Below are 16,027 nucleotides of genomic sequence, written 5' to 3'. Positions count from 1 at the left end.
AATCAACGTACAAAACAATATTTACAGCAGAGCGTATTAATAATAATAATAATTATAAACGATAATGATAATAATAATAATAACAGGTGACAATATTAAATCGTGTTATTTAGGATACGTCGTGTGGTACGTATCGTAATAGTCCGATGTGTTTTAACCATTTTCCAAGGACCATCGAACGATATCCACGAATTTTATCAAAATAAATAAGTAGTTGTATGTTTAATATTAATCAAATCTATATTGCAATGTCTCACGGTGTAAATGTTGTACAATAAATAAAACAAATGAACGAATAAAAAAATACTGGAATTGAGAACATAATTCAGGGGTGGCCAACATGAATAGGTTTACGAGCCATACAGATAAATATAATAATTCCAAGAGTCAAATACAAGATAAATAAAAATAAATTTTAAGTAATTTGATAATATTTTATAAATTTAAACCTATAAATTTAAAATTCAAAATAATAATATGATAAGTAAATTTTAATTGATAAAGCGCCAGACGCATCTAACAATGACAAGAGCCACATGTGGCTCGCGAGCCGCAAATTGGCCATCCCTGACATAATTCGATCGGTCGTACTACACGTGGATATCCGAGATTTATTTCTATATGCAAACAGGTGTAGTAGACGCCACTGACTAAAAACTATTTAGATGAAATTGCTTTTGAAAAATTCTTAAAATCGAGAACATAGAGAAATTTGTTTTCGACGTTCGTTAAGCCCGTGAATCTTGATGACCAGACTCAATATCGTTAAAGTAATTTGATTTGAAGATTTTCTTCCAATGACTCCGGTGAAAGCAAAGTACAGTGAATAGGTTAGGTTAGGTTGTGGCCAATCAGTACAGTGTATAGAATGATTTAAAAAATGTTCGTAGTACGCTGATACTCCGTTTAACAGTGACAAATGGACGAACCGTCCATCCGATCGAACCGATCGGTGCATATTTTTCGGAATTTTCGGGAAAACATTATTTCATTTCAAATCGTACCACATGTAGTTAGATGTAAGATGTTATATGTAGTTGATTATATATATATATATTTTTAATTATTAATGTTCGTTCGTGTAACGTGAAACAAGAGTTTATTAATATGTATGTACGATTTTTACTTTTTATCATATTATAATATTAGTAGGTAAGTCATTGTCTTTCGGACATCAACACGGGTGTACGATATATAGGTGCCTACAGCACACTATGCACTATACTAAATGCAGGAGGTGCGTTTGATATATTTGTTCAATATTATACTGACTACGGATATTAATCGCGCAAATCGGATTGAAGAATAACCTAACCCGCTCTCTAAGTCATACACAAGTAACAATATCATTATTGTTACTGTGCCACTAATTTCAAACAATGAAATGTATAGTAAAAAAGTGTTTCAATAAACTTATTAATGGCATCTACAGGGTTTCGAACGCAGTTCTAACCTGACCGAGATTATTTGATGTGCTCCTATAGAAAGTCATCGCATCACGTAAAGGTTATCATTTTATCATAAGTTCTGACCAATTGAATTGTACTTTGGTTTATTATTTTACTCAAACATTCTATTTAAAAGTCTCGTTGGTCGGCAAAGGGATAAGTTTATTTGTTAATAATTATTAAGTTGTTAATTATTTAAGTTTTTTTTTTAAGTTGTTTAATTATTGAGTTGTACCGCTTGCTTGTTAAAAAAAATAACCATACGCTATTAATAATAATTATTATAACGATGCACGTAAACAGTCAAAGAGTGTATGATGATTGCGATGCAGTGTACACGCGTTTAAGCCCACCACTCTAAACGTACCATTTACGCACGTTCTATTAGACATATTATTATCTACCGTTCGCGATCTCCACATGGTATGGCAATATAGATCGCTTTTATAACGCCGAACGGCCGATAGATCGATCCAAAAATCAATTCTCTTCAGCCGAGCACATCGAGCCCACTCGATGCACGAACTTAAACAAAACCAAATCAATTGTTATCGTATTGTTGAATGTGGATTTTTCCCCCGTGCAAAAATGAACAAAAACAATACACTCGATTGAATGGGCAGACAATAACGACTAAATGCATATCGTGTGAATGACAAACACGTCAAGATAATGCGTGTGAGTGTATCATCGTAATGTGAAAAACCCATGCTGAATAAATTATTTGTCCAGCGATTTATGCTTAAACTTTCTACAATGGTCGTTCGATGCGTTTGAACCGCGCGTGTCCATCACTAACGATTATTGACGTTTTTATGCGTACAACAATAGTTTTTACTGGGGCGAATATGCGTGATTGATTTATCGTTTATTCCTCCCCCCACCCATGTAAATTATTGTAATAATTATCGTTATCGTTATTATTATTATTATTATTATTTTAATTTTAATATTACTAACAAAATTGTATAATATCTAAAATGCGCAAATCAACGAAATGTGCTCGGTTATAACTTTAAGGCCGTTGCGAGCTACAAAACATTTTATTGCTTAAACAATTTTAGGCGCGTTGTCGTCATCGTCATCACGTCCATATCTAGCAGTAAGTTGTTGTGTTCACCGCACTGTTATTATATCTGGTACAAAGAATCCGATGTCCAATCGTTAGCTAAAACACAGAAAAAGAAATATATATAAAAAAAAAAAAATTATGGTAATAATGCGATATAAGAAAAAAAGAAAAATACCAACAATTCATTTTCGAGTGCATATTTTCCTCTATTTTTATTATTTCTTTTTATTTTTATTTTTTATGACCGAGAAAAACGCACCGATAATATTATCCCGAGGTGTCAAGAAATAACTACGACTACATGGTAGCACGCGTGTGTACACGCACTGAAAGTATGAACACCGAACAAAATTGAATAGAGTTAATTTTATTTATTTTTTATTTGTTTTTTTTTTTTTATTCCGGCACGTGAGATGCGTTGACAACACCGAGTAGATTAAACAACTGCGAATATACGCTGGACGTGTAAAAGGCGAGGAGAAAAAAGGCTAAAAAAAAAAAAAGTTAACGACCGCGATGGGACAAAGTTCTGTGCTGAGCAATATTTGTATTCAAAGAATTTTTCAACCTTTGAATTTTTTATTAGCTAGTGAATAAAAAAAGTTTGTAAAACTCGCGCGGGAAAGAAATAAAACGCATCTAGGTCCTCTAATTTGTTAATGTTCAACTGCAATAGAAAATGTTGACAGATGAACCGACAAATACGCGTATTCAAAATATAAAACAAAAACGCATTTTAGTCGGTACAGGAATAATATTATATCTTGGATTTACGAGTACCCGACAAGGATGTAATTAATTGGGAAATAAGAAAAGGGTGTATAATTTCTCTTTAGAGCTTATCAATTTTATGTACATGTATGTTTCTACTACACTGCGGTGTTATAAATGTTGAATCGTCATCCCAAAAATCTGAATGTATTATTTCTGTAATGTAATTCTACAGATTATCGTAAAAGTAATCGATTCTCTCGCGCTACGCGTTCCAATCGATCAACGTATAATTCTTAAGATTTCACAGATGATTAAACCGAAAATCTTCATAAATCGTATTGAATTTTATACGCTTAACGTGAATCACACTCGCAGACATATCCTTTTCCATTCGAATATTGTTTCTATTCCTAGCGCACAACGGTCATGGAACAATAACGTTCGAGCAGTTACAATACTGGGACGTGCGAGATGTTCATCTCTTACGACTTACGAAGCCGCGGTGAAACGCGTTATCGCCAGCGCGAGGGTGGTTAGGGGTGGTTTTCGCGGGAACGGATCAGCCGGACGGCTGACACGATGATTTGCCCACTATTTGTTTCGCGCGCACGAATATCCAGCTGTCGGTTATCTCGGCGAGGCTAGAGATAACGGGTTAAAGCAGCGCGAACGGGTTACGCTTGTCATTACGCGTTCGCCGAGGGCTAAACAGAGGGGTTGCGCGTAGGGTTTGCGCGACGGGTATGAGGCGGCAGCGCCGATAAGTCCGTTGCACGGGTGTACCGTCACTCCGAAGTCCGTCGCGAGCGATGATCCTGCATAAGCCGAAACGTAATAAATCTCACCGGCGACGGCTTAAGTCGAAACTTTGCCCACACTCGTTCGTGCACAGGTACGCTGTGCTCACGCGCAAGACAGTTGCCACTGCCGGAGGACTGACCGATACGGTTTTCGCGTGGTGACGACGAGACTTAGCGTGTGTGTGTACGGCTTAGGTTGGTCAAGTTTAGTTTAACGATTTATACGCACGCGAGCGTGAACGTGAGGTGACGTTAGACCGGGTTCGTAAGAACTTGCTCGCGACCGTAAATTACACCGGCAAACCGTCCGCGATTACGAAACTATCGGGTGGACTCGTTTTGCTCGATCGGATAATTCATTAGCCGCATTCGTAAAAGAACAACGACAGCAAAAACGATGATGTGTAACATCGGATGTGGCAGTACGTCCCGATGTGGGAAAATCAAATTTCCCGGCTTTCGAGTGGTATATGTGTTACCAGATGATCATTCCTACTCTTCTTTCACCTCTATACGCTATACGATTAGTAGCGTGGCGAAAAAACCTCAAACCCTGACACGATTATAAAAAACCACCCCATTCGCCCGCCCGCTCTTACAAGAATAGCGTGGTGCTTTCCTCAAACTCGGAACACAGTTGTAATTGTAAACAGGTGTAAATGATGATGATCACTTATTGATCTACTACTACGAGTAAAATAGGAAGTTTTTGGTACTAGTGGTGGGCATTTCCGGATTTTATGGATTATCTGGATTATTCCATTCAATTTTGCTGTTCAATGACTCATTTTTATATTCACATAAATTTAATTAAGGTTATGCATCAAAGATAAATTAATTGGATGTTCAATCATGATTTATGTAAATAATCGAGGTATATAATATATAATATATATACAATTTAATAACTTGTTTGATAACTCATATTAGAAAAATTGTTGGAGTAATGATACGTATACTCTAATTCATAAAACATAATATTAATTTATTGCTAAATTTCAATTACAATAAAATAAAATAATTTATTTTAATAGACATAAAAATTATTATAAATCATACAAAAAACAAATTAACAAATCCGGATACTTCAGCAAATCTTTTGTAAAAAATATGATGAAATTCCGGATATTCGGAAAATTTAGATCTTCGAATTTCATCCCTAGTTGGTATCTAGTTTTGGGATCTATTCTTTCCGCACATTTTTAGGGTTGCCGTAATTGCATTAGACTAAACACCCGTCATCACGCCACTGCGTATAATAATAAAAAATAAAAAACCATATGTATGGTGGTCATTACAAAATAAAAGTATCGTAGTCAGTGATGTGTGCAAATGCGACGGACGGGCCCTGCACTTGAATAGCCATAACAGATCGCAACGTAATAAGTGACATTTTTTACACAACACGACGATCATAGATTAAGAAGTAATCAAATAAAGTTTCCCTTCCCGATTCTAGATATCTAAACCTGTTATAATGCATGAAATTAGTTAATACATTTAATGAGTTCTGTATAGACTTCTGTACAGTTAATACTATTATAATTTTCACGGTATCAAATTGCAGTATACAACGACTAAAAGTTTAAAAAAAAAAGATAAGCAAACAAACATTTTTAATACATATGGAATTAAATTTATTTACTCAATTTGAATCCCAATAAAAATTTATGCTTAATAGTAATTAATTGCAAATGATTTTATTTTATTTTGGAATAGAAACAGAAATACCTTATTTGTATGTAATAAAATTGTATTTAATAGGTTGGTATGTAAACCAAAATGCAATAAAAATACATAGTACGATACGTCCATTGATAAATATGAGAATATAATTTAGGAATATTTACGTATATATATATATATAGGTACAGTGGTGCTGAGCTCTAAAAAAGTCTACTATTGTCAAATTTATTTTCAGAAGGTACCACCCACCAATAATGGCACTTGTCAGTGTAATAATAAATAAATACTAGGTTATAATAGTTTTATTGTTAAAATGATTTGTTCATAGGCGTAAACTGGAAGGTAAAAGGGGGGGAATTTCCCCCTAGAATAAATTAGGAAGAGTAGTGCCCCCACTGATATTTAACATACCTTGTTTTAAAATAAGTACAAAACAGCTGGTTATAATAATTATTACATTTTTTTTTTTTTTTAAATCTTTATTTTATATTTTCACTTATCTAACAAAATGTTAGAAAATAAATAATTTTATATAATTATATGTAGGTAGTAAAGCGTTGTTTATCCTCGAACACCCCTTTCGTTAGATATGTAATTATATTATAATTATATATTATAATTATAATTATATTTTTGCCCCTCCCCCCTAATAAATTTTCAAGTTACACCTATGGATCTGTTGTTAAAAATGTGATGGTTATTATTATTCTATTATAATATTACTTTATGATATTATCTACATTATATAAGCAGCCCCAAGGTCCTAATAACTATTTGGGGTTAAGCCCCGAGGACGACCCACCCCATTTAAGCTATAGTTTTAATAACACTTGTTAGGGGGGTTTAGCGCTACTTTGTAAGTATAAAAGCACGTTCTGGGCAAGTACTGTAATTTCAATGCGTTGTGACATTGTATTATGAACGCGTTTACAGCCCTATAATATAAGTAATATTCTATAATATTTTAGCGCACTTGTTTTCGATGACGGAATAGCAAAACGAAATACTAAACTAAACTAAACTAAACTACTTCGTCTTGTACCGTTCGTGTACGGTAATAATAATGATATACGATGTTGAAAATATATTTTGTTCACTCACCTTTGTAGTACATATTTTTGTGCATGTTCAACTTGCAAGTCTTACCCTGAAACACATAACAATTGTATGAGTACCGCGTAGCCCTAATTCGATTACTCAAAATCCATTCGCGTAATACGTATATTAATTAGCGGGTAGGTATTAGGGGTCTCAACTATACGTCGGCAGGTAGTCTAAAGTTTCGATTTCTCCGCACTCCTCACGTTAATATTATTATTGTGTTGTTGTTGTTATTATAATTATCATTATTATTTTATGCACTCAAGAGATGTCTGCACCACGGCAGGGTCACGATAATGTTATTGTAAATAACCGATATGCAGCATGCCGACCTTCTATAAACTATCGGATCCTTCGCCGGTTGCACCATCCCGATTTTTCGAGTGCCACGCATACATCGTACGGATGCAAGCGCACGCCGCAGTCTTGCATGCACGTCAATAATAGAATCGACGTTGTCATCGAATATTTGCGTTGGTTTTACGCAAAAAAGAGAAAATACAATGTATAAATACCATTTATTTACCACCCATGAAAAAGTATGTCCGTGGATATTTGCACGGTGTGTATGCGTGTGGTAATGCCACATGCATTTATTACAGTACGAGTTTAAGAAAAATAAGTGTGTGCATGTGCACGAATACTATGTTATATTTGAACATGTTTTTCAATAGATATAAAAAATATATATTCTTAATACTCTTTCAATGTATATATATATATATATATACAAATAAATCTTTAAGTAGTACACGATTTGCTCAAAAGTCAACGTGAAAATGTCAACACATCATTACATCATAGTTTTGTAAGATATTATGGTGGTAATATCATGCCAGATGTAATTTTTACTTTGGTCGTAATGAATTTATTTGGCATCGATTCTTAGAATACTGTTTTGTTATGATTATTGATTTTTTATACATAATAATTTATTTAAATGTATAATTGATATAGTGATCAGTAACACCATTATTCAGATATACAAAACAAATCTTCGTAAACAGTGAAAGGGGATATAACGATGTAAGATACTGATCAAATTCCTTCTAATTTGGTATCGAGTATCAAAAGTTACACTTTGAATTTAAATTTTTAAAAATTTTCTCAAATACTGGCCACTGTTACATGTTTTACATTAATTCTACAGTTGTTGAATAATGTTCTAAGAATATAAGTGGGTTAGGTTAATAGGTTTTTTTTTTTTTTTTTAAACGAGACACTATATTATATTCTACTTACTTATAAAGTAGTTATAAAACATTTACATACTCTTTTACATACAATTATACGTTGAAAAAAATGTCGAAACACAAAAACTTTTGTTTTCCACTGCATGATTTTCAAATATTACTTAGGAAAAACTTTACTGTTATGCTTAAAGATTTCGTGTTGCTTATGAACTAATAAAACAGAGAAAGTGCCCTTTCAACATAAGATTTATAAGTAAAGTTGTTATTATTTTATATACGTTTAGAAAATTGTGTGTATATATACGTCCATCGTCCTAACCAGTGAAAATACCATGCAACAACCGTAAATAGATTTTAGTGGATACACGTAATATGTCGAACGCACTATTCTAAGCTGATATAGGAATGGTCACTAGTATAAATTGAAATTTTTATTAGTGTAAATAAACTTAGGTATGTATCACATCGTAAGTTTATCATTGCAATATTTTGTGCCTATGTCCATCACTATAATAATATTTATGACTACAATAATTATTTAATGTACACTAAACTCATTTGGTGTATTTACTTTTCACTACTAAATAGGTATTGATTAATTTTTTGAAATCTAGTTTTCAATGCAATTACAATCGCAAATTTTCTAAACTCTAATACTAACAGTATTTAATCTTTAATTTTCAGTTTTGTCTGCTAATTGTCTAAAATGCTACGTTTTTACAACTCGAACAATCGACTTCATCAATTAAAATCAACATTTAAATATTAGAAAAAAAAAACAGCTAACGATAAAATAACAGCTGTATTCACAAAAAAATTATATAAATATATTCAAAGTGCCTATGATGTACCAACACATAAACCTGTTAAGTGGGTACCACTTCATCTTTTCGAAAGAATAAAAAGAACAATGATAAATAAAAAATTAGAAAAAAGATATAAATAATAACTAATTAAGTTTTGGACTCGAACCGTGTTAAATACTTTAGAAAATAAAATTTTAAACTTATTTTCCTATTTGGATTTCAAAGTTTTCATAGAAGTATCTATACATATTGCTTTAGGGGGTTTATTCCAATAACATGTTTCTTTATATCGGAATGATGGCGATATATCATCTGAACTATTCATGAAACAGTAATTCAGATAATACCTACTGACAATGGTTTTTTGTACTATTTGAGTGTAATAAAAACATTTTGATCATATACATACCATTACTACGAGTACAATACACATATACGAACATAGTAATGTAGTTTTTATTCTTGTACTTATAAAATATAGAATATTTAAATACGTCTTTATTATTAATTTTGTTCAAGGAACTGTGCATATACCGTTCATATTAAACTCGTTTTCCTTTACGTTTTTCATATTTAAAAAATAAGTTATGGATGTTATGTAGCTTATTTTTAATAACTTTTAAAAAGGTTTCTGTAGTTTTTATATATTTTTGTTTACTATACAATGTACTATTCAAAAGCTATTTATGTCATGTGATATTTTATTGTAATAAAACTTAAGGGCTGTACATTCTTTGGATGCGTTAGATATTTGCAATTTTGGTATAGGTCACATATAGATGAGCTTGTCAATCACAGATAGAATACAAAAAGACTACCTGGATAATATAGTTATGGGCGTTTAGATAATCAAAAGTTATAATATAATAATATTACCTATAACATCTGAAAACGATTATAAATCGTGTTGTACACCACACTCATTTCCGAATGAACGAAAACGTATGGTAAACAGCGCATAAGTTATTTTTTAACAAAATGATTATCTGTGTATGATTAATAATTCAAATAAGAAAATTATACCAATTATTTGGAGATAGTTCCACAGCTGTGAAAATATGGTAAATTTTCTTGGTGTTAAAACAACTTCAGGTACAAAGCCAGTCACAAATTATAATAACGGTGAATCCATTTATGCACCAACCATTCAATGTTATATAAAAAAATGCCAGGCACAGTTTGGATGTTTAGACATAATCTTTCATAATGGATTATTAGAATTTTTTTTAATATCATGATTTTAATATGTTGTGGAAATACTATGTACCTACATTTTAAAATATATGTGTACACGAATAAACAACTTTATAGTTTTGTATAAATATTCAGGTAGAAAATAATTGTAGTTCTTGTATTATGATTAAGAACAGCATATTAATGGTGAATGTAAATATTTTCATATTTTTTAAACGATTTATGCGATCACGTAACAATGAGAAAATATACTAAACCAACACAGCACCACTTATAAATTACTGTAAATGTATAAATAATCCTCCAGCATTCGTCTAATACAGTTCTTCCAAAATATAGCTTTCCATGGCCTAACCGATGTTCCATGGTACGTGACCAATATTTCACTCTATTATAAATATATAAAGTTATAAATCCAAACCTTCTATGATTTCCCCAAACTCCTCTACGATCGATTCTATTTTAAACTCGAACAAACTCAAATACACTAATCATCTCATCAAAAATATGGCTACCCCTAAGATTCTCGATAAACCACTTTGCGAGCTAAATTGTTATTGGAAACGTGATCTTCTTACTTAATTATCTCAAATTCAAGTGATGATGATGTTACCAATGGGTGACTTCTTCTACAAGTATTTTAATGTTATTTTCATTCATATGTATATCTAAATTAATATAAATGAACAGTGCATTTTATCCTCAATAAAAAAAATTAATATTTTATCGCTGCAGTTAATTATCTGTAATCTAATATAAACCAAATATGAAAATAGAAAACAAATTAAAATTAAATACAATTAGAGCAACAATAATTAAAAGTGCACCAATAGGTTACGAACAAAATTGTTGTAGTTACATCATTAACATTGAAATTTCAAATGTTTTTTTAGAATATTCAGTAAACGTATAGATATATATTCATAATAATAAACGTGATTATAACGATATTTGATCGGTTTTGCATTTAGTATCTAGGAAAATCAAATATAAGTTTGCACTGACAAAAGAAATTAAAACGAGTTTTTAAGGCGTATTTTAATCAATTATCATGCGAAAAAAAAAATATAATATACGATTACAATTGCGTTTTTTAGAATATCGAAATAAAAAATAATCGATAAAAATTTTTCACTACTCAGAATTACAACGGTACAGTTATGCGTACATTTATACACGTAAGTATCTATTACACCGCTACGACTTGATCACTGTTTAGAATAATGTGTAATGTTAGCAGTTATTTAGGCAATATCTATGAGCATGAATCATGTAAATCACGCAGTGTAAAGTTTCCAAGGTAAACATCCCACTGACGCCGGAATGGAAAAGCTCAATAAGTCTACAGAGCTAATTTGCTTGGTTGCTGCTTAGCCGATTTGCTGTAAAAGCTTTATTATAGTATACAATCGCATCTCAAAATTCCTACCTGTTAATATTTTGATTATTTATTACAGCTCTAAAAAATCACAGTCAAGATTAATCACTCGTTCGCTCAACGTATAGTATTTCATTGTTCTATAATCGATTGAAGCGTATACTAACTAATCTGAAAACGTTACGAGCACCAGAAAAATTACTTATTTACGGTCTGTTTGGATTATAAATATTTTATTGTGTGAATTCAAAAAGGATCACGTGGACTCGGTTAGAAGGATAATATATTTGAGTAAAAATAACACATTCCTCACTCAAAATCATAACGATTATGTTTTTTTTTGTATATTTTAATCATTTCTGTACGCGTTATGGTTGGAATGATAGTATAATAATATGATATAATAATTTCGGCAATTAACATTTGCTATTATAAATTTAAAAAACATCTCAATTTTAATTCGAAATAGTATTCTGTAACCGAAAACTATAAATGCACGTGCAATAATGCGATTATATTCTTAATTTGTATGTCAAGAAAAAGGGAAATGACTACAGTCGATAAAACAAAACAGTTAACATTTTTATTACAGTATCGTTAAGAGAGTATTTTTTTGTATCTAGATTTTTAATTCTATATAATTACAAATAATTTATATACGGGTTAATTTAACTCGTCCCATATACTCCGATAGTAATTATTTTTGTGGGTACATCGGTTGGTAATTTTAATTAGCTAAAGATTCAATTCGAAGTTTTAAAAAGTAAATACGGTATTTTTAGAGCGCATTTAATTAAAAACACGCAAATGAAATAATTCGTTTTTCAGGTAACCGAAATATATTTAACGAAACATTAAGTGAAAATGTGGAGTTAAGATTAAAAAACGAGATATTAAACTGAAAAGTCGAGGAACATGAATTGTATAACATAACCGTGCGTTTTGAAATGTATAATGTTTACGTCTAATAAACTTTTGAATTTTAATACGTACATGTTGTGTATTAGACAACATGAAACATTTAAAAATTATAGCAACCGCATAAGAAAAAGGGAAATTGGAAGAGAGGGAAGATAGAGAAAGAAAATAATAGACATATAGAAAGAGAGAGAGAGAGAGAGGGAGAGAGAGGGAGACAGATGTCTTAATATAATTAAGTAAAATGTTCTTTACATTAGCTAGTTTTGAGACTAGGATATAAACTTAGATTTTCAGTAGATGTAAATATTTAATGTCGAAACAATATTTAATGCATGAAGTACTTTTTAGAAAAACAAAAATATTACGTAAAATTTGATCTACGATAATAATATTTGTTTTTAAGCGACCGACAAACTATGATTAATTATTACACTATTATTATTACATTATGTACGAAGATTTGAAATCAAATATAAATAATTAAACATATTGTGGGATATTTTTAATACATTCCATAACCACCTATGGCGTCGCTATAAAAGTCGCAAACATGCCAATTTTTGATATTTTACAAACTGCCATACAAATGATCATTACATTCCTATGAACTGCGTCATACAGATTACGACGTGAAAATGTTTACCATATTATCACAAAATGTAAAAAAATTGTATTTTACTGGAAAAATAATAATAGAAAACGTTACGAAAAATGCGAAGCAAATGATAAATCTTTAATAATTTTTTTAGATCCAAGGCGTGATGGGGTATAATATTTTTTCCAAGTAAACGACCATAGATTAGGTGATTAAGAAAAATGCAAAGTTTCGAGACCCTGGATTATAATAATAATAAATATATAAAAGATAAAAGTAAAAATAAACAATATATTATTTATTTGGATGTAATATGTTGAAAAAACGTTGATCCGATTAAGTGTCGGAAAAACTTATAGTATAAAGTTTTCTACCGCGACGGCAAGAGTGAAAAACTAAAAAGTCGACTTAGGTGTGGTTAGGTAGGTAGGTATAGGTATAAATATATACTATAGATATAAAATTATTTATAAATATTAAATCTGTTTCCAGGAATAATATCAAAACATATTTTTTGTTTATAAAATTTAAATTTGTTCTAAAAAAAATGTGACGTTTAAATTAACTTTAAAGAAGGAAATATTTGCTCGTATAATGTAATATCATATCCACCTTGATTAAATTTAAACTTAAGACATAACATAATAAAAATTCAAAATCAAATCCGTAATATTTCTAAATTTATATTTATATGGTAGATAATATTTTCAATTTTCACATTTATAAACTTATGAACAACAACAAAAATTTGCTTTGAATTTGTATTCAACTAATACAAAAAATCTATGAACGGAAATCGTTTACAAACCGAAAAAATGTATCACGCCGAATTCGTGAAATTTTCCATTTAATGAAATTACCGAGATTACGAAGTCGGCGTAGCATATAAACATATCTGACAACTGATGTATACTATATTTAATTGGGTAAATAATAAAAGTAAATTATATTCAAAATATTGTAAGACGGTTATTTGCACATAAAAAAAAAATGTAATGACACCCATTTGGATCATATTGAAATAATTGTATACCAATAAAATTCCGCTTGCAATATTTGTATTACAATGGTGGAGTTGAGCATATTATGAACTTATTAAATGTATCTAATAAGACTGAAGAAGAAATAATAAAAATCAGATTTTTTTTTATCATGACAAATGATTTTTAACGACATTGCATACGATGAAATCGACACCGTATTAAATAATAATATTCCGAACGGCAAAATGATTTGTTGTATTGTTATGTGTGTTTTATTTTTTAAAAGCCTTCGATTATTCGCCAGTATGTGCACACGTGCGTGCGTGCGTACTTGTGTGCAGTACATATATTTTTTTTTCGTACGATTACATACAATACACGTGAAATGGCTTTTGAATTACGCGATTCGAGTGTAATGGTGGCGTGTATTATAATATGCGTGAATAAATATTATTTCAGAACTACAGCTGCAACGCAGTCACATTGACGGCGGCGGCGGAGCGCATTTCAATAAAACGATAACCGCCGCCGCTGCCGCAGCCATCACGTGCGACGCGAACGACACCGTCGCCGAAGCTTTTACAGATATCCGATCTTCACGCGGGCTTTGTGTATAAATTCAACGCTAATGGCATTCGGTCGTCGGCACACGAAACGTATATTGTATGATACGACGTACATAACACATGGCGTGCTCTTCGCGTGTACACATTACATTATTATGTACGCGGATCCAAGATGAAATACCCGAGGACAAAAAAAAAAAAAATCTGTACCGAAAATAAATAAAAATATCCGATGACATAAAAACCAACAGTAAAAAATCTTAGGAACATAACGATGTGCTACAAACAGGATGAGCAATCCAAAATCCGTTTTCCACGGTTTAAATTTACCATATAATGCGATAATTGCTGTAAAGCAGTCCGTTAAACACGTAATTACGGTTTTCGCGGTAAAGGCCCACGTCATGGTATCGTGTTGAACGGTTGATATTTTACATTATTGTTATGTTATGTAAAAATTACTTTTTTTTTTTTTATTATTTTTAAATGATTTATATGAAGATATACGTAATTAATTTACTAACAATCATTATAGCTACCTATATAGTTTTAAATAGGTTATTATTGTACTTACAAATTAAATCTTATAAGAATTATGTGAATTATAACTATGAACACGAATATAAATTAAAAAATGTTTTTCTGTTTCTTTACGACCTATCAATATACATTCTATTTTTTTTTATTTTGATACCAGGTCCTTGGATTTTTATCTTTGGATATTTTTTCAGAGGAATTTTTTTCTTTGGATATTTATACCCAATATCTATGTACTCTGTACACTACACATATTCCACTCATCCACTGAAATTTCAGCGATATGTTATGATACGCGCGTGTATCGTGTTCAATATATATATATATCATTATTAGAGAAGGTAAACACTAGAAAAATTATTATTATTGTTTGCATCTTCGTAGCAGCGATACATTTACTTCAATCAGACAGGGTTAGAGACAAAGTGAATCAAAGAGATAGAGTAAATGTGAGTGGACGGATAGAAGGAAGAACGCGGGGATGCGGTCTATGCGAACTTAAACACTGTGTAGTTTCTTCGGTACAAGTAAAATGTTTGAAATACGCGTCATCGACGTTTTACAATGTTTACCGACTATAACTTGGTACGTTATTATAATCATAACATCGATCGCGTGTAACGCATCCTGCTACTCATCTATATTGCGTATATTGCGATCCCTATTAAATTGAATAGCGGTCGATTCACCGCGATGCGTTCCTGAAAAATATACGCACGTACATGATATATCTGCAAGGATCGTCTGTGATCTCCAATACCTATTATTACTGTGCGTGTAATTATTCATAAAGAAATAACGAAAATTACGCCCTCGATCTATAGCAAACAAACATCGAAGTAGTAAGCTATAGAGATCCCTTTTATTTTATATTACAATAATATTATTCGAATATTAGTTCGTCGTATAAGGTGTCAACTCCATTCGTATAAAAATGTATCATTTGAGAAAAAAAATACTTCTACCAGTAGAAAAATAAATTTCTGAGGTTCATTAAGCTTTAAAAATAATTAACTTACAGAAATTACAGAAA

At 31.1% G+C, this 16,027-nt stretch overlaps 1 protein-coding gene across 1 annotated transcript in view; it reads right to left on the bottom strand.

Moving 5' to 3' along the window:
- Positions 1–428: 428 nt before the first annotated feature.
- Positions 429–16,027, bottom strand: part of LOC112681784 (carbonic anhydrase-related protein 10) — a 123,957-nt gene continuing 108,358 nt past the window's right edge. Inside the window, exons 10-11 of the mRNA XM_025552099.1 lie at positions 6,822–6,867; positions 429–2,616 (exon numbers count right to left, since the gene is read on the bottom strand). Coding sequence (XP_025407884.1) covers positions 2,579–2,616; positions 6,822–6,867 — 84 coding nt within the window. The 3' untranslated portion in view covers positions 429–2,578. The remainder of the gene's footprint in view (positions 2,617–6,821; positions 6,868–16,027) is intronic.

Source organism: Sipha flava, unplaced genomic scaffold (genome assembly GCF_003268045.1).
Source record: "Sipha flava isolate LNK unplaced genomic scaffold, YSA_version1 197_pilon_pilon, whole genome shotgun sequence".
NCBI classification, from domain to species: domain Eukaryota; kingdom Metazoa; phylum Arthropoda; class Insecta; order Hemiptera; family Aphididae; genus Sipha; species Sipha flava.
The sequence above is the reverse complement of the archived record's forward strand: the minus strand, read 5'-3'. Positions and strand labels throughout refer to the sequence as shown.